The sequence below is a fragment of the Periophthalmus magnuspinnatus genome, chromosome 17 (genome assembly GCF_009829125.3).
Source record: "Periophthalmus magnuspinnatus isolate fPerMag1 chromosome 17, fPerMag1.2.pri, whole genome shotgun sequence".
In the NCBI taxonomy this organism is placed as follows: domain Eukaryota; kingdom Metazoa; phylum Chordata; class Actinopteri; order Gobiiformes; family Gobiidae; genus Periophthalmus; species Periophthalmus magnuspinnatus.
In genome coordinates, this window is record NC_047142.1 from 5,590,099 (window position 1) to 5,614,929 (window position 24,831).

General features: G+C 40.2%; 1 protein-coding gene across 2 annotated transcripts in view; it reads left to right on the forward strand.

Moving 5' to 3' along the window:
- LOC117384992 (ephrin type-B receptor 1) overlaps positions 1-24,831 on the forward strand; it is a 279,983-nt gene that overhangs the window by 97,420 nt on the left and 157,732 nt on the right. For both annotated transcript variants that reach the window (XM_033982197.2, XM_033982196.2), the window contains exon 3: positions 21,337-22,018. In XM_033982197.2, coding sequence (XP_033838088.1) covers positions 21,337-22,018 — 682 coding nt within the window. The remainder of the gene's footprint in view (positions 1-21,336; positions 22,019-24,831) is intronic.

Sequence of the window (24,831 nt, forward strand, 5' to 3'; positions counted from 1 at the left end):
TGGCGTTTCTATTTGCTTCCAATCGAGATATATTTTGATGACATTTGATTCTCTATAAATCAAATTTCCGTTTGCCTCTCAAAAAATACAAAACATGACAATTCAACTTGAAAAATCCCACATATTTCTGTAATAAATAGCCTCTCATGCTTGAATATGCTAATGCAGCTCTATACTGGATGCTAAAAACAACCACTCTTTGACATTGAGGTTGGCGTTTTTTTTTGTTTTTTTTCCTCGTCGTATCTCACCTGAGTCCTTGTGAGTCAGTCCTTGCGCTGTTCGCCTGTCAGTTCCTCTTTCTGCAGCATACACTTACTCCACGATAAATAAAATATGTAGCCGCGTGATGACGAATGCCCTGCGACCTTCCCATGTGACAGAACAGACATGAAAGACCGAAACTCACCGCACCGAGGTAAACGCGACGCCAACCAGGCTAACGCTAGCATTTTTGAATTCTGTTTGGGTTGTGTCATTGAATAATCACCCTGTTTATGAGGCTAAATGATTAAAGAGGAAAAAAAAAAACACGTTCGTACAAAGAGAATTCTCACAGGCAAAAGGAATGATTTTTGTGGCCTCCCGTGGAAGGCCAATCAGAGGGAAAATGGCGGAAAATGGCATGTGAAATGACAAAACAGCGGCGGAGTGGCTGTGAGTGGATGAGGTGTGTTTGAAGAGAAAGCTGGCTCTCCGAGGTGCTAAAAAACGAGTGATAAAATGCTCCAAAAGAACAGGACGCTGGATTTTAGCTCAGGTAGATAGTGCCGCGTTTCTGCAGTTGTATTTCATTGATTTTAGGGATGTATTTGGGAGCTGGGTTTTTGCTTAGAAATAGGTCATTGAGAGTGGAGAGATTGTTTTTTGGGGATCACAGAAAGTTGGTTGGAGTAGGATTTGAACATGTTATGTAACGAGGAGGGATAGTTTTGAGGAGTTAGTATTTTTTTTTGCCAGTTTTGACAGAGTTTTGGTTAGAGCAGGGGTCTCCAACGTGTAGCTCTCCACCTTTTTCCAAGCAGCTCACCAAGCAATTCCTGAATTATACGCTCAAATGTGGTTAATTAAATGTCAATCATCGCGGTAAATGTATGTTTTTGATACCCAGCTTTGAGCACTAATAAATGGACAGTGGTTTATGTTTTATAGACATGTAACTGTGCCCCATCTAAGGCTCTTATATTCACTCAATTTCTTGCAAACACTAAAATTTGTCGCTCTCTGGCGTATTTGTTTTGTAAAAGTTGGAGACCGCTGGGTTAGATCATCCATTAAGGGCTTAGATGTTCATGCAAAATGTGACTTAGCTGACAGTTCACACCTTAGGGTAGTTCAGTCTACTTAATAACAGATTCTCCTTAAGGTAAACAACTAGGGTGTGTCAGTTTCAGTGTGGTTAGCTCCTCCCCCTCAGACAGATATAAAACAGCGACTTATCTAACCCTGTCAGACCAGAAGAAGCTACTTGAATGAGTGACAGTTCACGTCTTAGGGTAGCTCAGTGGACTTAATAACAAATACTCCTTAACGTAAACAACTAGGGTGTGTCAGTTTCAGTGCCGTTAGCTCCTCCCCCTCAGACAGATAAGACTTTGACTTATCTAACCCTGTCAGAACAGAAAAAGCTACTTGAATGAGTGACAGTTCACACTTTAGGGTAGCTCAGTGGACTTAATAACAAATACTCCTTAACGTAAACAACTAGGGTGTGTCAGTTTCAGTGCCGTTAGCTCCTCCCCCTCAGACAGATAAGACTTTGACTTATCTAACCCTGTCAGAACAGAAGAAGCTACTTGAATGAGCGTCACAACATATCCAATCTTATAAACTTGTGTCCCGTTGACAGAATTCAATTTTCTTTTGCGACGTAACGAGACGAGATTTATCAGCGTAATGAAAGTGGTCATGCAGGTGGTTGAGGTGGACAATTAGGATGTGGATTTGTACCTCAGGAAGAAATATGCAAAGATGTTCTAACAATATATATGCTGAAACGTCCGCCTAAAGCCTGATTTTATGCTGTCAGGGGCTTACGGCTTAAAACCAGACCATGGAGCATATACACAACAATGACCCGTGAGTCGCAGGGGTGTCACGGGTTCACTACGTGCGATTCCGATTCATCAGTCACGCACCGACTCCTCGCCATTAAAATGCGTGGGGTACTTTGCATATTATGAGTTACAGAGATGTGCAAAGTTTGTTAAAGATCATGTTTCTATCCAGTTCAAAGTGTTTTTACTGTTAAAGTGTTTACATGTTCACTGTGAAATGTGAAATATTTCAAGGAGAAGTAGGTTGATTACACAAAGAAATAAACCTAGAAGTACATTTACATAGAATTTTTCAGAGTTATTTTCAAAGTTATTGCGTTTTCTGCTATTTATTTTAGATATACAGCTTGAGCAGACACTATTACAGCAAAAGGAATAAAAAGAGATGTACTGGGATGGGCATCTGGCATAAAACCTGTGCATTTTATTATATCTTTACTAGACTATTACTACAAAATTCCCAAAAGTCACTGACTGTTGAAAAAAAATCATAACACTTTTGTTTCTAAATATTTTTCTTTTATTTTTTCAGAGCATTTAGAACGACCCTTCCCACATTAATCTGAGCAAATTCAGCACCGAGGAACGAACCCTCATTGTACAGTGGTACTTTGAGTCACATGGGTCAAATTCACAAACCCAGCGGTGTTAATGTCGACATTTTAACACCAGAGATGCCCCGAGCGTAAACGCCATTAAAGGAATAATAAGTGTTTTTCAAAGACAGGGGGCAGTGTGTGATCTCCACAGACCTGACTAGTCCTGATTTCTTCCTGTGGGACGATCTTAAAGAAAAGGTGTTTGTGAATAAACCTCAGACAATAAACGACTTAAAACGTAACATCGAGGATCAAATAAGATCCATAAACCCGGAAATGCTTTAAAATGTTATGTAAAGTGTGTTGGATCGGGCTGTTCAGGGCGAAACCCAAAATGGTGGACACTTAAAAAACATTATTACTTCCCCTAGTTAAAGTAGTGATAAGTTCAAGTGTAAGTGAACAATTATAACTGTGTATATTTCCCAAAATCTCAGAAGGTTCATTTTACCTTCTGCTAAAATTTGGCGTGTATAACTTAAGAATTATAGGAGCTACTGAAGGTTTTAAAGTGTCATTGACTTTTGGGCCACACTGTATATCGCGTATATACTTTTTACTCTTCCTTCACTACATTTGGACAGGTATCTGTAATTTCTACCGAACTGGACCAAAAGTAAAATGTGTTTTTGAGAGTTTGAGACCCATTATCAGCTAGTTCTTCAATGCTTTTACCTTGAAATGAGTATTGACTTAAGTAACAAAATGGAGTACTTCTTCCACAAACTAATGGAAAGAGCCTCAACCATCTATTTTGCTTATCCCCGTCCTGTTATTTTAGACACCTGGACACATTTGACAGATTATACGAAACAGACGGTGATGGCGGCGGGGCAGGGGGTTCGAGAGGCGCTCTAAAAACTACGGGAAAAGGGGGGTTGGGCTGCAAAACCTGGAGTCGGAGCGGCCCGAGGATCAATCGTACGAGAGCGAAACCAGAGGAAAAAAAAGCCTTGTGGCATTGAACTGTGCGTGTGGAAAGGCTGGCTCGGGTTAACTCATGTGACCGGGCTTGTACGAGGAGGAGACGGGGAGGGGGGGAAGGGCGCCGCCGGGGGGTTACGGGGGGTTACGGGGGGTTACCGAGGCGACGAGGGCCAGTGGGTGCTGTGAAGCGTGGAGAACTTGAGGTCGCGCTTCGGAGGGGGATAAAGAGGGGGCCAAATGAGCCGCGAGCGAGGACTGTAAACAGAAGAGTGAAGGCGCAGTACGGAGGAGAGGAAGACATTTGGATTGTGTAGCAGGTGCACAGGAGGGAGATGGAGTGGATTTAAATGGGATGTGTTTTTGTTTGTACTCGTGCGAGCGTTGGTTTTTACATGAGCCCCCGTGTGTGCTCAGACATAAACCGGAGTGGCGGTGTGTGCAGTGGCATACCAGCACCTGCAAATAGGACAAGGCACAAGTGCTGTTCTACAAGATGGCTTTTTGATTTAGTTTTGAGTTTAGGTGGGTGTGTCCGCGCGTCTGAAACGGAAGAGTGAGTGTTGCAGTTTGTTTATAGGTGTAACTGCGCAGCTCCTCACAATTTAAAATGAACATCTTGGGCGTTTTAAATTGACAGTTTGAAGGAGAGTTCAGGCTTTGGAGGGACAAATGGTAGAAAGTATTCATTCTTTATTTTTTTTTTTGCCTAAGCGGAGGTGTGCCTTGTCACTGATAAAGCCGGTTAATAAATACATTTTATTTGTGTTAAAAAAATTTGTAAATATATGTAATGCAGTAAATATAATACAAAGAAAGCATAATTTTGTGTTTTATTTTTGACATGAAACTTGGATATTTTTGTGGACTCCTTTTACAAAAATATAAACAGTTTTAATTATTATCATTATTTTTTTAAGGGCTTATATTACACAAAACTGACTATTGCAAGTTTTAAGACATGTTATAATCCTATTACTTAAAAGAAAAACACTCAAAAACAGACCTGGAGTTGTGTTTTCTTTCATTCACACATTTAAGTAAACCTTTATTATTAGTTTGTCTACATCTTCAAAGCTCAAAATGCTCTGTTCCACCTTATGATGTCATGAAGTGGTAGTTTTCGAGTTAACAGCTCCTTTTACATTTTCTTCAGTACAGATTGGCAATTCCAGGGCTAAAATTAACCAAATGATTCTAGTGAAGGCGTATGGAGTTAGAAAACACAGTGGAACACTTCCTGTATTACCACATGATGACATCACAAGGTGGAACAGAGTGTTTTCTGTGTAAGAGAAAAACTCTACGCCTAAATATGCAGGTTTTGTGTGTTAAACGTACAGTTAATGAGCGAAACGAAACACAACTCCAGGTCTGTTTGTGATGAGGAAACATTATAACACAGATCAGAAAATGGCGTAATAGCGGGTCCTTTAAGGTTAACCTTGACAAACACTTGCGATCTCGAGCTATAGATCAGCGCACTGTGAAAAAGTGCTTTGTAAATCATTATTGATGGTTTGTTGGACTAATCGCAGCTCAAGCTAATTAGCAGTTTTGTATGATTAATTTGTATTTGCTAATTATTTCAGTAAAATTCTTTCTTCGTAGAACGTGCGGGACGATTATGAGATTTCAGAGGACACCTACCTTCTCTTTAGATTTGCTTTTGGTTTAAACAGGACCTGTCTATTTCCCATCACTGCCCCTTTAAGCACAAGATAAATTACAGGTGGTATTGGAGGCATCTGGGGAGAAAATCAGGACTTATCTGCCTGGTCGCTCCCAGTGCTTCATATACTTAGCCGGGCTCTCGTGCACAGTTGTCAGCGCAGCCCGAGCCGCTTCGAAAGAGCGTGGAGAGATCCGGAACAGCCATCTCACCATCTGCTGACCACGCTCAATACGCCTCAATTATTCATAAGCTGACAGACACACGGACACACAGGTACGGATGGGCTTAACGGACTCAAGAGGCGGGGAAATGTTAAAAAAATAAAAAAAAGGTAAGAGAATGTAGAGGTCTAGTGAATAAAGATGCAAGCTACGGAGAGGATGGTGTTAAGACGGCGATGCAGAGGGAGGGAATGAACTTTGAACCCGCTGAAATTGACTCGGAGGGAAGATGGCGGCGGAGCGGTGAGTCACGGTGATTTGGACAGGTGAGAGGAGAGCTTTCCTATTAAACGCACGCACATACAGGGCTGCGCAGACAGGGGGCGCATACCAATGAGCACATTTGTATATTCGGTTATATTCAGAAGCGCCTGGAATTCAAAATGAAATTGGTTTACCATTCATTTATGATTTTATTTTTTATTTTATTTGATCTTAATGCTATTGGTCAACTTGGCATGTCCTCCAGCTCCTGCAGCGTGATGCTCGTGTTCGCTCGGCATGCAGTTTAAACCTCAGGCTCTACTTTACGCAAGTCTCAAGTCGGGCATGAAAATTCCAGCACCTCCTTGTGACCTTTTGTAGTGGGATTACCTACAAGTTTTTAAATCTGTTCCCATAGGTCTTATGCCGTGTCGTTCTTACAGCTGTTTAAAACTATTCTAGCAACCTTGTCTTGATATCACCTGTAGTGTAAATGATTCAAATGTCTGAAAAATACCACAGCGATAATTGTTTTCTCCAGCTCCAACTCAAGCTTTATTTATTTATTTATTTATTTATTTATTTATTTATTTATTTATTTATTTATTTATTTATTTATTTATTTATTTATTTATTTATTTATTTATTTATTTATTTATTTATTTATTTATTTATTTATTTATTTATTTATTTATTTATTTATTTATTTATTTATTTATTTATTTATTTATTTATTTATTTATTTATTTATTTATTTATTTATTTATTTATTTATTTATTTATTTATTTATTTATTTATTTATTTATTTATTTATTTATTTATTTATTTATTTATTTATTTATTTATTTATTTATTTATTTAATGATCTTTTTATTCAAGTTTTTAATAGTTATGCAAAAAAATATATAACAGTAATTCTACTACTACTGCTAATACTAATACTACTACTAATAATAATGAAAACAATATATAAAGTAATTCCATAAAGAAGAAAACAGACGTATAATAAAATAAATACATAAATAAATTAATACAAATAAAAGAGGTAGGAGGCAGGGTTCAGGTAACTACAGGTAAATACTCTATACTTATATATTCACCTGTTTATCGAAGTACTTCAGAAACACATCCCTTGCCAAGTGAAAAGTGTCCCCTTTCCCTCTAAGTTCAAATAAATTTTTTTCTAATTGGACATGTTTCATTATGTCATACAATAGATTAATGTAAATCTTCTAGCCAATAATGTTTGAAGATTTGCAGTAACTGAGGACACAGTAATCGACAAACATCTGACAGCATATGAAATATTTTTGTCCAGTTTTGTCCAGTATTTTGGGACGACTCCAAAAGGTATGAGCGAGTGAGGCTTGGTCCTGCCCACAGAGATCACAATCTGTGTCCAGTCCAGGAACATTTTGGAGAGATTCAACATTATCCTGGTTTATAGGCACATTGTGATCACGTATGATGACAATATTTTGACTGAGACAAGTGGGATGAGTGCGTCAGTTGATCCTTTAAGTGTAAAATCAGGTGTTTTTCTAGGACAAGCGAATCATTAAAATACAAAACACGAGGCTACAAGACACGGGACTGGAATAAAACGTCTAGATGTTTTATTCAAGCCCAGTGTGACATACATCCTTGTGCTACGGCAGTAAGAGGCGGATATTGTAGTTTTATTATATTTTGTTAAATTCTTTGGCAACTATGCAAATTCTTCACTCAGAATTCCATAACCCAATAAAACCAGAATACTTCCATAGTACCTTTAAAGACCCTGTACTTGTGTTTTTCTCATGCATCTGAGCAGAACTACAGATATATTTTATAAGCAGCTGTTGAGGTAAAAATACGTCCGCTCTGTACTGTCTGCATCAAATTATAATGCGTTTTCTGATCAGAGTAGCAAGAAGTGCACAAGTTTTTAGCTTTACCATGACCGCAAAACTCCGCTCTGGTCCCCGAAATTTGTGAAAAGCGCTTATAAACTCATCAGGGTGAGTAAGAAGGATGCACTGAATTCAGAAGGTAACTGAGGAATAACTTGGAACGACTGTGAACCGTTTAAACTCGTTGTCTTTATCACATTTTAAGACGGGAATAGTGTCTTTAAATGCACCCGGCTTACGCAAGAGTAACTTTTACATCGTCTGCATTTCATTGCTTCCTTAAACCTCTTGTAAACGTGCATATTTTTTTCCTGTTATAGACTTGATGCATCTTTGCTTAGAGTTTTAAAATGAAATCCAAAGTACCTTTATATTTCCATAGCCTCATAGCGAAATAGCCGACTTCCACTGACTCGGTTATTGGCAATATTCATGCGTCAACATCTCAGCTCAGCGTGCAAACTGCGGAAGACAATGAGACAACGCCGCCCATTGAACAGCATTTTCACATGGAGACAAATGACTTCAGAAGGACAGAATACACAGAATGCACCCTGCGTTTTCAAATCAAGCCCAGCTCTTACTGCGCTGTTTTTTTTTTGGTTTTTTTTCTTCCCTACCTCCCATATCCTCCGTCTGAGAGCCAAAGACATGTGGCCACTTCAATTATTGATTCTCTCTCCTGTGAATTTGCCTCCCAGATTTTACAATTGCGGATTCTGTCGGATGTGCCAGGATACCACGACAATTTCCCATCAAAGTATGAATAAAAGAACAAAGTGATAGAAATAGGCCGGGAAATAGATGAGGGAACGAGTGTCTCTGTAATGCGGTGTGGGAGTGATGGCAGAGATGCTGTGCACATGTGGGAGTGACCAATGCAGAGGTTCATCTACAATTCTTCGCCTACATCTTTTCTCCTCCACTATTTCTGTCTTCTCCTGTCTCTGAGCTCACACTGTCATGGCCGCCCTTCCCGCCCCAGACTGTTTTTTTTTTTTTTGGAGATGTCAGGTGTCAGATCTGGCAGGAATCCACAAAAACACCATAAGCCAACTTCTCCGGTAAGATCTTCTGAAACGTTAAAGGAGTGTTAAACGTTAAAGGAGTGTAAGGATATTGTCAGATTGTAAGGAATCATTTCAGTATTACAGTTTTGTCTGCTCGTCTTAACCTTAACCTGCTCAATTCTCTGTATTAATATCGTCATGAATAATTAGACCCGAGTGTCACAAGCTGCAAAGGGCCTATTAGTGGGACTGACACGTTCTGGCTCGTCGTCTCTCAAACGTTCTCCGATGCACTCGTCAGGTCGTGTCCCGTGCGCACAGATTTGTAGGGCTTATTTGAGTTTCTCCCTGTGAAAATATTGTTTATAAAGTCCCGTAGAGTAGACTGTTTAATGCCTCCCCATACTTCCACCTTCAGATTGCATAAACACATTGTGAGTCATGGTGACCCAGTGCTCTCCTGTCCACAGTCCCTCCATGGGGCTGTCAGGTCTGGGCACAGCTCTGCTCTGAGTCTGAGTGCGGGGCGATGGAGATAATGTTGCCCGTGGTAACAGTGGCCCACTGTGTCAGCTGTGAAGGAGCCTGAGTGGGTGTCACCAGGTGCTTCAGCAGATCAATGTATTCACTTAGCAGTGCATTAGCCCCACAGGGCAGCGCTGTTTTGTTTTGGTTAATTTAATTTTTGCTGTTACTTTGTAAATGCAAATGTTCCAGTGGCAGTGACCTTTTCCTGTATAATAAATGTAAAGAGTTGGGGAAGGCAGAGTAGGTGCAGTGTTCTTTGTTGTCATTTGTGACTAAATAGTGTGTTGTATATCTCAGTGAGGTCTGAGATATCGTAAATGTAGCAACTCAAATGAATGCAAACTCCGACTTTAAGCACCAGGCTTCGGTCCCTTGTGCCTGATAACACGAATAAGCAGTATAACAAATAGACTAACTTGGAACACAATAGGCCAACTCCTCCAGCTAAAAGAGTCCAAACTCCTGACCGAGATCTTATTTTATTGCTGTGGCCCTTGCTATACATTTTCCTGTCTCGGTGCATTGTGAGAAGAATTATTTCTCTGTTGAACTGACTTAAGTTTATAGTCCTCCAATTTCCAGTTGGTGTCAGTGCAAGTAAAGGACACTTTTATTATTGCAAATTATATTAGCAAATAAATACTTCCCCAGTCTTCAGCAGCAAGCCCATTTTGTCTCATCCAACAGTTTAGAGAAACAACTCCTCTGTCTGACCAGTTCCGACACAGACAGACAGTAGGGATTGGAGTGTAGTCAAACTATGTGAGTGTAATTATAGAGTTGCAGGGATGTGGCAGGACGGCCGCGTTTCAGACATCGCCATTTCCTCCCCATCCATCACACTCAGCCAGGCGAAACCAGGCCTAAATAACCACTCCGCATGCAATAGCCCCAATGCTAGGCCTCATTCAATAACATAGCTGATCACAAATGATAATAGCAATCATGCCCGTGCATATTTTAGACGTCTGAGCCAGTGTCGCCTGGGATACGAGTTCCACGCCGATCAAAATATTTGGAAAAACCCAGCGCATGAGTCCCAGAGCAGTGGTAGCAGATTCCGTTAGCGTAGTCCCAAACCAACTGTTGCCTCAAATGACAAGTCCATTGACTTGAGTAAACTGGCCCAAAGGTTGAAATGCAAATTCGCTCATTAAGTTAGAGTGATTTGAAACAGCCTTTGGAAAAAATACAACTCTAGTGATTGCAATGCGAGGTGCAAAAAGAAAGCCGCCCGTGAGAGTATAGAGTTGTCAATCGTCGTGCTAGCTGTTCATATCAAGTCATAACACAGTGTTCTTTTGAGACCTTGGCCTAAATGAATTTGAATATGAAATCAATAGTGCGTTTGTCTTAATGCAGTTATTTCTAGCTTTGAGGACTGACAAACTCTTACATTTGTTCGCAATGGGAAAAGTTAGTAATAGCTGCAACTTAAGATACATTTGTGCATCACTTTGGACATTGGACATATAGACACATATGAAGCTTATATGCAGATTCTACTAGAGGACTATTAGTCACAACCATAGACTGTATGTATAAATGGACATAGCTAACCTGCTAGCCATGCGTTCTAAATAGGGAGTGGGCACGCTTCTGGCTTTATCGACTGATTCCAATTGACTTTCCATTGAAAAACCGTCGCCGTCTCTGTAGCTGCTGCTGTCAAACTCGTCAATTTAATCTTAAAATGTTCGTATTAACTCACTCTACATGATCCTGGTAACTTTATTTTGCGTTTGTGTCCGTAAATCAACAGACAAATCAGGTACCTTCTTTCCCAGAGTTGACAGCGTTGCTAAGCTCTTTGCTAAACCTGTGGTGCGGGCAAAAATGGGCGTTACCTTCAACAGCCACGCTCCAGATTGGCTCTTTGGTTGCTATGATACTCACAGTCGAAATACTAACTATGGGACTCGGCTCCAAATTCGCTGCTATAACTGCTAGCCTCGACGAGCTTCATTTTGACTGGAGCTAAACGCTATGGGTGACGTCACACTCCCTTAGTCCTCTTCTTTATACAGTCTCTGGTTACACACACAAAAGTAGTTGGATCCCTCCCAGTTCTCCAAGCAAATGGGTCAAACGCAAACACCGATTTATCTTCCAAAAAGTCTATCTAGTATACCTCATGTACGCGCTAACCACTCTGCTACTACCCGCCCCATGCATAGCACAATCTCCGCTCAAAACGTCTCTCTAACTGTGATTTATGCATGCTTAATTGATGGCAAAAAAAAGGATTATGCAAAGGTGTACTTTTTTTCCCACCTTTAGTGCGTGCGTGGCGGCTGCTCGCTGAATAACAAATAGGCTCATTATTGAAACGTCCATCGTGTGAGCTCGTGCCATGAAAAGTAATGTGTCTCCAGCCCCGCCCACATGTTTGAGCCCCACTGTGATAGATGAACAGTGACGCTCCAGTAGAGAGTGCTCAGCAGAGGAGGCCGGCCCCCCTCCGGTCCCAGGAGAATATAGGGGACTGGTACAACACACAACTCACTGTCAATGAGTAGGAAGGGCTGTTAGCGTGTTCGTCTGCTAAGATTCGAGGATTTATTGCCGTGCGGAGCATTAAACAGTAAGTGTGGCTAGTGCGAGACGGTGTTAGCGCAATTCATGAAGTGCAAATACTAGAAACAGATTCGCTATTGAGGTACTTAAAGCAGTAACGCAACGACGGGACTTAAAGGCAGAGGTAGATGCGGCAGTACAGGGGGCAAGGAAACTTATCTCCATGGAAACGAGCAGCAGCCGATGCCGCTAAGACGAATTACAGGTCAGATCTGCGAAGAGCTTACTCGCAGTAACAATGCGTACTTGTCGAAAACAGCTGTAATAGAATGAATGCAACATAGATACATAGATAGATTTAATGCCTTACTGTGAAACATTCCAGGCGCAGCTATGTCCCTACCTCACCTTCCTCGCCGCCAGAAAAGTTAGCAGTCATAGTTCATCATTAAGCGAACTTTCTGTGGAGTTTGATTGAGCTCGGAAAGTTTTATCTTCAGCTTTTTGTAATGGGCTTTTTTTTTTCTTTTTTTTTTTTTATATACACATTTGCATTTCATTGTCAGATAGGTTCAGAGATCGACCCGCAAAAATAGTGTCAATTAATAAAAGGATCTAATGAATTCTTTAACAGTTTTGCTTCAGGCTCCTGTCAAAAGATTCAAGTGTCAGTGTATTTTGTTGGCTTTCTGAATAGAGTCCTATGGAAAATTCTCCGAGCTGCCCGTCATCCATCACCGCTCGGTCGTGGGCTTGTAGGTGTTTTAACTGGCTCTGATTTGAAGAGCCGTCAATGTGAGTGAATCCGGCGAGGATCCAGAGAGCCGCGGCAGCCTATAGATCGGCCTGGTAGATGCGTATACATTCAGGCCTTGTGTGAATTGACAGAGGTTGAGTGATGAGCTAACAGTTGTCAGACACTATCCCCATTAATGCACAAGGCCGAGTCAACATAATCCACTGTTCAAGATGTGTACCTATCCTTTCTTCCGGCGGCGGAATGGTCCGGAATAGAAACATTGGATCAAGTATTTGGCCTTTGTTTTTGTTTGTTGTCGAATAAATGTCAAAGTTATAGTTTTACAATGGAAATGGCCGCTGTATTCAGTAACAAATGTACTTTCTAGACAGGATATTTTGGTATGTTATTGTACTTTTCCTATGTATGTCTGCATAGTCTGTGCTTAAGAGAAAATGTTTAAATGTCTGTACGTTGGTTAAGTACATTTTAAAGTGGATACGTTTTAGTTTTACTTCATTACGTTTGAGAGCATTTTTTTTTTAGACCTAGTGAAGAGTTTATTTTTAACACGTTCATAATTTGAGCAAACAAGAATTTACAAATGAACCAAATTCAGCACAAATCTTTATCAAAATCTCTACATTTGAACTTTTATAAGACCTCAAAATCTACAAAATACTTTTGCTTTTTACTTTTTCAGTACATTTTTAAACGGGTACTTTAATACTATTATGTAGATTTTTTCATGTGAAACGTTTACTTTTACTTGAGTATTTTTGTACTACTTTTACATAAGTAACAAAATGAAGTACCTCCTCCACCAGTGCTTAGTAACTACTTAATGGATACCCTCTTAATGAAGTAATTACTAAGTCTGAATCATTCTTAATAAACTATTTGTTCATTATGCAATAGTGTACATTTTTTTTCCATCTTAGTGCATGCGTCCCTCAGTCATCTAGGTATGATCCACAGGAAAAGAAAAAAACACTATTCTGTCAACTGGACAAAAGTTCTTCAGCTTCTTCAGTTCTGGACACTGCCTTATATCTCTCTGAAGTGAGGAGCTAACTACACTGAAACTAACGCACCTATCTGTTTACAGTTTGTTGGCTAGGTTTACTGAACCCTGAACCCTGAAGTGTAAACTGTGCCTGAGTCATATTTTACAAAACCATTCAGGCCCCTAATTGGTGTTTGTGTAATCCCTCAGTTGTCCAGGTTTGATTCATAGCAAAAGCCAAAGTTAAATCTGTCAACTGGACAAAACATCGTAGGAGTGAAGACGTTTCCCGGCTCATTCAAGCTGCTTCTTCAGTTCTGGTCAGATTGCTGGTGGACACTGCCTTATATCTATCTGAAGGGAGGGGCTAACTACACTGAAACTGTAAACAGCTTTTGTTTACAGTTTCAGCCTTAATGGCCTACATTCAACATACTACTACTGGCTCGCTCTGTTGTTCTCTTTGTTTCTTTTGTTTGCTTTGGGTCTGAGCGTGGAGTTATAGATAGGAGATGGGTGATGTCTAAGGCCCCTATTCCTGTTCAAGGAAGAATTGTCTTTCCTAACAAAACTGGATCTTTTAGTCCCCTCCCAAATCATTTATTTTTTTGTGGCTAAGATCTGAACTTCACTATCTTCAGAGGAGTGTTTAGTGTCTTTGAGATGGAGATGAACAGCTGACTGAGGTCCTGAGCTGCTCTCACAACAGTGTCAGTACAGTCTCTTATGGAGTGGCTGTTTAATTTCTCCAGTGTAATGCTCACTGCAGTCCCCATAATTGGTGCTCTCACGCCTATTAGCATACTAGCTGTTAGCATACTGGCTAGCACTATTGTTTTCTTTTGCTTTCCTATGCATGGTGTTTATTTGTGACTTTCAGATGAAGCACTTTGACCATTTGAAGTGCTTTTAAATGTGTTATATCAATAAACTTTAAAACTTCCCAAATTCACTAGCTTGAATTTATTTGGCACAATAAAATAAATAATTAGCCTGATTTAGCTCCTATAAGTAACCAAAGCAACTTCCAAAACAATGGAAGAGACCGCACCATGAAGGCCCAACCAGTTGTACGTGTAATATGCAAATCAAGACAGATATTTGAAGTTATAATGTGAAAAAAGCGGGTCTATATCAAAGAAACGTGTCATCTTTTTGGAGACTACAGCACTGATGCTAGGGACTGTATGAATAGTAGCTGTGAAAAGGCTTCCTATGCTCTTTGTGCTGTGGAGACGTATCTATAGAAAGATTGGGCATTATCTGGACAGAAATCAGCTCTGCTCCTGTCTGCTTCGTATAGGGCGCTGCGGAGAGCCCATTCCCCCTTGTCATTGTCCATAGATGTAACATTCATGTTTGGAGAGGTGCGCCCTGTCAGTTTATCGATCTGGCCTCTTTCTGTCCCCTCCGCTCTCCGCTTGATGCTGTAGGCCCCAGTCTCTGCATTGTGTCCATATGAGAGCAGCCTGTGTTATTTTAGCCAGTGAGGATAATGGCAGGAGATCAATGTGATGAATGGCCTTTATGAGGGCTCAGTATCGATGGCTTGATGGCAGGGAGCTGAGGCAGAGGGGACCGAGGCACTGCTGGCTGCATATTCCACTGTATTTTTATATGATCCATCACTCCCCGCTCTATAGCTCCTCCTGGTCTTGGCTCTGTGAACTGCAGCCGGTCATTACTACAAACATTTGGCCCTCGGTGAATCTATAGTTCCATCTCGGCGCTGATGTCCATAATGCAGAGAGGCCGTAATGGTACGCAATGACCACATCAGACAGAGGAAGAGATGGAAGATGGACTTGTATTAATGGGGATATGCCATTAAGAGTACGGCCATGAGGTTATATAGCAGCGTTCATGATCAGGGTTTAATCAGTTACTTCAAATGGGCCATCGTGCACAGTCTATGTTGTAAAATGTATATTCTTTTCGGTAGCGCTTTATAATAACTAAAAGAATTCATGTCTAAATAAAGCAAGGACAAAGACTTCATTCATAATAAACACATCGTTTGTCAAGAAGGATTCAGGGTAGTAACAGTGGTGGACGTTATGAAGTAAAAGTTGTAAAGTATTGTACTATAAGTCAAATATTTTAGGTATCTTTACTCGGCTTAAGTAGCGTATTTTCTGGAGTGTAAGTCGCACTGGAGTATAAGTCGTACCAGCCAAAAAATGCATAATAAGGAAGAAAAAAAACACATATTTCACATATAAATTGCATCTGAATATAAGTCGCCCCCCCGGTTAAACTATGAAAAAAGTGTGACTTATAGTTCGGAAAATACGGTACAATTTACAGTGGGTACTTTAACTTTTACTTCACTACATTTGAGAGCAGTATTTGTACTTTCTACTCCACTACATTTTTGAACTAGACTGAAAAGTTAAAGTATTTTTTGTTATTGTTTGAGTCCTGCTGAAAAGGTTGAGGGTTTATTTTTAACATGTTCATAATTTGAGCAACAAAAATATGCAAATTAAAACAGCTAGAAAAAAAATGATCAACTGTTAAACAAATCTGTATCAAAATCATTACATCTGAAGCTTTATTAGACCTCAAAATGTGTGAAATACTTTTACTTTTTACTCTTTAAGTACATTTTTAAACATGTACTTCAAGTTATAAAAAAAAACTTATACTTGAGTATCTTTTTTCTCTGGTATCTGTACTCTTACTTAAGTAACAAAATTAAGTACTTTTTCCACCACTGCTTAGTAAATATTTAATGAAGTAGTTACTAAGCCTGAATCATTCTTAATAAACAGTTTGTTCATTATAAATTAAGACTTTATTCATGCTTTATTAAGACTCATTAAGAAGTAGTAATTATAAAGAGTTTTTTTTTGTTTTTCTTTTACCCTGCAGATCCCAGACGGTCCATGATTTCTAAATTAAACGTGTTTTAAAACATGACTGCATGTTTTTACCGCACTGTCGCTCTGCCCATACTGTATATTTTGCATTTGTATTTGATTTTTACCGTAGTTTAATGCATGTCCTTATTTTGATTTCATCTTTTGCTTCATGTTGCACCATAACGCCAAAGCAAGATCCTAGTTTGTGGATTTTTCTCACTGACATGGCAACAAAACTGATTCTGATTGTTGCCAGAGTTTATCTGGCTGAAAACTGCCAGTCGCTGGACCAGACTCTCCAGCCTCAGCTTGAAAAAAGATGAAGAAAATTACCCAACGCTAAAACTAAACGACTCAACATATGGCAGTGTTACCAAGCTGCTGTACCAACCTTAACCCATATAGAGAGATTTATACTTTCACTCGCCTCCCACTGCCAAGGCTCCGCTTCCAATATAAATCTCCATCAGGTTGTCTGCACGTCTTCACCTTGAGCTCCTGTGAATGATACATGCCAGGCACATACATAATCTATAGAGACTAAATAAATTGGCACTTGTCTAAGTCGTGTTCTTTGCTGCGGTCCTTGAAGATGGAATGGACTGGGCGAGCAGAGGATCCCATTATCAGAGAGGTGACGGGCCGTGATGCCTTCATTTGTGGCCTCTCGTGTGGGTCACGTCTGCCATAGTGCTACAGAGATGGGATTTAATATACATAAGTGATGTGGGGAGGTAGGCATGAATCTTAATGCTCATATTTTCTTAGAACACATTGAAAGAAGCTGTAAATTTGTTTACCGTTACTCAGGTCATTTGCATTTAGCTTTCTCAACATTTGTCGTGTGAAGAAGTAGTATTTTTAGTAGTAGTAGAGGAAAGATGGTGCATAGTATTGAAGTGGTTAACTATTGGTTATTTGAAAAACATTTGGGTCAATACTAATCTGAACTAGATACTCATTTGAGCAAGTATTTATGCAAAATATTACCTTTCCACAACAGCTTTAGATTGATCTTCATCGTAAAAAGCCCATATTAGTCTATTTTCTGGTGTGTTATAATGTTTTTTCCTCATCACAAACACACCTGGAGTTGTGTTTTGTTTCATTCACACATGTTTAACACACAAATCCTGCATATTTAGGCGGAGATCTTCTCTAAACAGAACACACTCTGTTCCACCTTGTGATGTCATGCGGTAATACAGGAAGTGCTCCGCTGTGTTGTGTTTTTAAACTTCATGCACCTTCACTAGAATCATTTGGTTGATTTCAGTCATGGAATTGCAAATCTCTACTGAACAAAAGGTAAAAGGTAGTTGTTAACATGACATCACAAGGTGGAACGGAGCATTTTGAGCTTTGGAGATGTACAGACTAATAATAAAGGATTACTCAAATGTGTGAATGAAACAAAACACAACTCCAGGTCTGTTTTTGATCATTTAACATTAGAACATGGCTTAAAGCTCACAAGAGTCCATTTTGTGTACCGTATTTTCGCACCAGCCCAAAAACGCACAATAATGAAGAAAAAAATAAATAAAACGTATACAAGTCGCACTGGACTATAAGTTGCATATTTTGGGTAAATTTATTTAACCAAATTTGAGATCAAGAACAGACATTTTATCTTTAAAGACACTAGAGAACAACAGGCTGAATCGTAGTACAGTAGTAACAGTAGTAGTCTTTAGTAGTAGTAGTCTAATAGTAGTCTTTCTCAGATGTCTTTTAAATTTCTGTAATGTTGAAATTTAAAATGTTCAGTGGTACAGGAGCAGTAAATACTGGTACACAAGCCTAGAGTGGCCTCGCACGGTTCTCAGTTTGACAATAACGAGGATGTGAAATCATGTATTTTAAGAATTTCACTTATAAGTCGCATCTGAGTAGAAGTCGCACCCCTGGCTAAAGTATGAAAAAAAGTGTGACATAGTTTGGAGAATACGGTAATATAGGACTTTTAATTAAGACTAGTTGAGGACCATACGCTAATATAAAAAGTACTATTAGCTTGTGTCGAAAATTACAGTCTATTTGTTATCATCATTGTGGTATCAAAATCATATTATATATATTGAGTATAGAACCAATACTCTTTCGTATCAACCCATTTAGCTCTGGTTTGATGAAGTCTTGTAGAACAATTCACTTAATGGTATTAGTAGTAACAGTGGTACACCAAGTAACATTTTGTAGAGTTTTTAATTTCCAACAGTGTAATAATCTCTATTTACTGAACTGTGGGGGTAGTAGAATTTATCTTGTGGTTGTTTTTCAATATTCTGATAACAATAATCAGATGAACATGTGATCAGTAAAGCCGTAAATTATAAACAGCCAGACGCCAGATTCAGACCAATGAACTGATCTGAACTGCAGATGAATCCAGAAACCTAAAAGAAGATTACTCCACGGCCGCTGATCTGACTGGGCACCTGCGAGCTCCGTTTATCTCTGACACTTTGGAGACACAAGATCTGAAAAGTAAAAAGTAGAATCCATTATCACACGAGCCGATGAATCTGTGGACAGATTTTTACAACGGGCATTATGAAAGACGCCTCGGGCCAGAGCGCCGCGTGAAAGATGGTGGTCATTTGACTATACGAGAGGCCATGAGGACCCCCCTCCTATAGGCTGCGGCGCCCGAGCTCAGGCCTGGCTTGTATTAATGAACAGGCTGCGCTGAAAGGGACAGGGTCCTGTAATGCTGATGAATGGTCATTATGGAGCGGAGACGAGAGGAGAAATGTGGAGGGGGTGGAGGAGGATGGATGGAGGAGGGGGGCTGTAGCGGGGCAGAGGGGGCACATGGGGAGCTTTAATTTGCACCTCAGATTTCTGTAAACTCGTTCTTCATGTCGCCACGATCACAGCGCCCCCTGGGTCTTCATCCTTTTACTACCAGCTGCCCTCGCTCTCTCTCTGAATGGCTTGTTTTTGTTCACAAGTTTCACAACGCCATAGAGAGGTTATACAAAATACAGAAAAGTGCTGCTTTGGTTCATTCATTGGATACTAAACTGTTGCCAGAGTGGTTCTTTTCACATCTACAACACAATCTCAGTATAACTATAGCATAAAAGGTACATTTAATCATACTTAAAAGTCCTATATTGCGCAAAATGGACTCTTATGAGCTTTAAGTCACGTTATAATGCTGTTACGGCCTCAAAAACAGACCTGGAGTTGTGTTTTGTTTCATTCACACACATTTGAGTAACCCTTTATTACTAGTCTGTGCATCTTCAAAGCTCAAAACGCTCTGCTCCACCTCGTGATGTCATGAAGTGGTAGTTTCCAAGCTAACTGCTACCTTTTGCTTTTAGTTCAGTACAGATTGGCAGTTCCAGAGCTGAAATCATCCAAATGATTCTAGTGAAGCACTTCCTGACATGACATCACAAGGTGGAACGGAGTGTTTTGGGTTTGAGAGAAGAACTCAGCCTAAATCTGCAGGGTTTGTGTGTTAAACGTGTGTGAATTGTTTTCTAAAGCTCGAAAAAAGACAGATTTTTTCCAGGTGTGGCAAGTTGTCGATATAAATGTGCACCAGTAATAACCTGTTGTGGTATCTGTAATATTTATGAATATTTAATTGGTGGTATGTGCTCTAAATGTATTTTTTTTTTTTGTATTTTTTGCACTTGTACAGGGTGGGTGATATTTCTATGCGAGGACAATCAAACTATATTTCATTATAATATGTCTTTCTGTTGTCGTTCCAATTAAACACGTGTAAATGAAACAAAACACAACTCCAGGGCTGTTTGAGATGAGGAAACATTACAAGATACATCAAAAAATAGTGTAATATGGGCACTTTGAAGTTATATGTGAATACTGACGAGGCTCATCGTCTTGTGTGTTATTAAGTTTGATAGAACAATCGTAAAGGTCAGCAAGAAGAGGGGACTTGTAAAGATATCATAAGAGTCTATTACGTATCCTATTAATAAGAATACGAGGCTGGGGAGCTCCTGAGGAACCTCTGCGTACCTGTCAGCGAAACTTTTATTTGTAGCTCACAGTTACTGCAGTAGAATCCAGTCATACAGCCTCTGACAGTGGAAGCAGAAAATCAATATCTTCCTTTATGAATTTGTACATTTTGTAACAGAACTGTCGTGGACTACAATGTCTAAAATGTCTAAAATGCATATCCTTCTTACAATTTGCTAGATATCTTTCTCGGTGAATCCGGCCCTAAGCTAATAGCACATTTCCATCGTGTTTTTGGAGTTAACAGCCTCCGGTGGGTTCTGACGCTCATCCAACATACTTTCTGGGTCACACCTGCCAGTGAAGGCCGCAACTGTATCTCGGTGCCGTCTGCATGCTAATATACTCCAGCGAACCTGCTTTTGGCTAACTCACGCTAGCAGTCCTGCCGCTCTAATTGTTATTCAGCAGACTATAATCTTGAATTTGTCACACACCTTATTTTCATAACTCAGCGGCGGTTCTGCTCGGCAACATCCAAAGTAATTACTAGGTTTGTCCTTAAACAGTGGCGTGCGCAAACTACAGCTGTGAGAGCAAGAATAAGAGGTATTTTTTTTCTCTTTAAGAAATTGTTTACGGCTCAGAGAAAAGATGGACAATTGCGTATTCTCAGTGGAGGCATAAGATCCTAAGTCTGGCCGGTGAAATTTTTTTTTTAATCCTGGAAGTCGGCTCCAATACATGGCCTCTGGGAGTTTGGTAATAAGAGTACAAATTGTTAGCAGCTTAACTCCTATTAGCATTCTTTGTCTCGATTTGTCTCAACGCACTGTGTAAAACGGGAATGCATTGAATTAAATATTGCGTTATGTTTCTTGTATTGGAATTGGGACATTGTGCCATTACATAACATAATGATCCTGACAGTAGCTCAGATGGTAGAGTGCTCATCTTCTGATCTGAAGGTTGGCGGTTCGGTCCCAGATGAACGAACCAACGATGTTTTTGTGTCCTTGGGCGCGAGACCCTTAACTGGCCTCGCTCCCGGTGCCATTAAAAAGATGTTCCTGATCCACAGCCACCAATAAATGTATTTTCTAAAGTTAAAATTCTCACAACTAATCTATTTCTTCTCTTTTTCTTCTCAGTGGGAGGAGGTTAGCGGCTACGACGAGAACCTCAACACCATCCGGACGTACCAGGTGTGTAACGTCTTCGAACCCAGCCAAAACAACTGGCTCCTCACCACCTTCATCGACCGACGGGGGGCGCAGCGAATCTACGTGGAGATCCGCTTCACAGTACGGGACTGTAGCTCCATACCCAACGTCCCAGGGTCCTGCAAAGAGACCTTTAACCTTTACTACTACGAGACAGACGCTGTAATAGCCACCAAAGGAACTGCTTTTTGGATGGAGGCTCCTTATCTGAAAGTGGACACGATAGCGGCAGACGAGAGCTTCTCCCAGGTGGACTTTGGTGGGCGGCTTATGAAGGTCAACTCCGAGGTGCGAAGTTTTGGGCCTTTATCAAAAAACGGTTTCTATTTAGCCTTTCAGGACTACGGGGCGTGCATGTCGCTTCTGTCTGTCCGAGTTTTTTATAAGAAGTGCCCGAGCGTGGTCCAGAACTTTGCGATTTTTCCTGAGACGATGACGGGAGCGGAGAGCACCTCGTTGGTCATCGCCAGAGGGATGTGCATAGCTAATTCTGAAGAAGTGGATGTCCCTATAAAGCTGTACTGTAATGGAGATGGAGAGTGGATGGTTCCTATTGGAAGCTGCACGTGCAAGGCTGGGTTTGAGCCGGACAATGGGAACGTATGCCGCGGTGAGTAACAACAGCTTTTAAAATCTTTTTCGTCACGATTCCCTATCTTCATTCCAATCCAAAATCAAAACTATAGATAATTTTGCCAGATTAAAAAACACTATTTAAAACAACTGGCTTAAATGTGAAAAATAAAACTAGTTCATTTTAAACAGTTTGCAAGAGTTTGAAGTTGTTCCTCACGTTCCCAACACATCCTGACCATCCTATAATAATTCACCCCGATGAGTTTATAAACACTTTTCACAGAGCTGAGTTTGCCGTCACAGTAACGCAGACAATGACCAGCATGCTCACAGCGCACTTCCTGATTCACATACATTAAAATGGCAAAAGGCGAAGTTTAAATTTGTCAACTGGATAAGTTGTTGTAGGAGTGAATATGTTTCGTAGGAGTAAAGACGTTTCGTAGGAGTGAAGATGTTTCGTAGGGGTGAAGACGTTTTGCAGGAGTGAAGACGTTCCTTAGTAATGAAGACGTTTCGTAGGAGTGAAGACGTTTCGTAGGAGTGAAGACGTTTCGCAGGAGTGAAGACGTTTCGCAGGAGTGAAGACGTTTCGCAGGAGTGAAGACGTTTCGCAGGAGTGAAGACGTTTCGCAGGAGTGAAGACGTTTCGCAGGAGTGAAGACGTTTCGTAGGAGTGAAGACGTTTTGCTCCTTCTTCAGGCTTGGATGAGCAGCGAAACGTCTTCACTCCTACAACGATTTGTTGACAGATTTAAGCTTGGCCTTTCGCTATGGATCAAACCTGGACGACTGATGGTTTACACAGGTACATTAAAATGCTTTATAATTAGATCCAGAGAGCATACAGTGGTCTTATTTTGACCTATAAGACCTGCTTTTTTAATATTTCTCAAAACTAATTCTACCTTGGTACATGAAAATGATATGTCCAGTCCATTTAACTATTGCGGTCTATCTACCCATCTATTGTAACAAGACGTAAACTGGATCATTCCTATAAAAGCTGTCACATCTTAAGCTTTGTCAAACACCTTTTTTGTATTCTGTCGTTAAGTGTGCTACTTGTATCACTTCTCGGCACCGTTTGATATTGATGGACCACTCATATTACAAAAACATCACATCACACGACATGAATAAGTTTTATTTTGGGCTTGTGTATGGTATAACAAGACATCTGCGCAGCTTGGATCACAGGTTTTCTGCACCATTTGAGGCTGATCTGATTGTGTTTCTTGCGTTTTGCTGAGTGCGACAAGCCCCCATCTCCCTTGATCGCATCCACCTCCGTCTCTCTACAAAGGCGCATTAGCATTGATTCTTAATCTTTAGCGAGTGGCTGCCTTCTGTGTAGCCTACTTTGCAGATGGCGAGAGGTTTGATGCTGCTCAGCACGGCGCATTGAAAATTCGGAAGAATAGGCACACCTCAATTCAGAAATAGACGGGACGCGGTGTAAGTATATGTTCACTCCGGTGTAGTCCAATAGGCCGTGTACACTGTAAACAAAGACATTTCATTGTTCTAGGACAGATTGTTGCTACTTTTACACTTGTAACTTGTACATTTTACTGCTAAATATTATAGTGGAGTATTTTGCTACTACATAAAACTGCTACGACGCTATTTTCCAGTTTCCCAAGTATGGTCTCACCCAGTCTCAAACCTGAATTCACGATATTTGTTCTTGACTAACAGTATTTGTATTTATAAGAACCATTATTTGGCTAAAAGTTCTAAATTGTTCCATCTGTAAATATTCACTGTATTGTATTGATCAAGCTACTTTTTATTTTCAAACCAACGTCCCAACTTTTGTAATTGGGACTTCAATACAGCGAATAAAAAGAAAAATATAATAGCGGAGTAATTAGCTTCTACATAAAACTACTACATTTCTTGCTGAAGTGTAGCTGTATTTTCCAGTGTTCCAAGTGCAGTCTCAAACCCAAACTCACAATATTCGTTCACGGCTAATGCATTTGCCACGATCTCGCTAAAAGTACTAATTTGTTCCATCTGTGAATTATCAAAATTTGTATTTATTTATCTACTGTTTACTTTTACATCTGTGTCAGAACCATAGACTGTGTAAAGACGTGGACTAAGTGAGTGTAGCATCGAGGCTAGCAGGTGTATGGGGCGAATTTTGGAGCTGAGTTTCCGACCAGGAGTATCATAGCAACCAAAGAGCCAATCTGGAGCGAAGCTGTTGAAGTAACGGCTCTTCCCGCCTGCAACACAGGTTTAGCAGGGGGCGGTCCATTTATATGTTTACAGTCTATGGTATATATAAAATGAAGAAAGTAGTAAAAATAAAGAAAAAAACATTGATAGAGAGGGTGTGTCTCAACTTTTGACTTGTAGTGTATGTCCTCTCCTCTTCCTCGTGTGTGCATATATAAAAAAGGATTTAAATGGGACAAACCAACCAACTTTTTGCATTTGCGGGGCTCCATTTTTTCACACTTAGCAACGCTGTCAATCAAACCTGTTGCTAACGCTAGCTGGAGCGACCTCGTGGGAAAGAAAGCACCTGATTCATCTGTTAGTAATGTTCGTATCTTGAGTTATGGACAGAACAGCAAAATAAAAATACTACGATCATGTAGAGCGGGTCGATACGAACAATTTAAGACCAAAATGTCGAGTCTGACAGCAGCGGTTACAGAGAGAGGACGCACATTGGAACAGGATTCAATGGAGCCAGAAGCGCGCCCACGGAACACGGCAGCTAGCAAGTTAACTATGTCCATTTATATACACAGTCTAACTTTTTGGGCTTCAATACAGCGAATAAGAAGCAGTGGCTAGACTTTTCTTGCTCACCTTCTCTCACCCCTG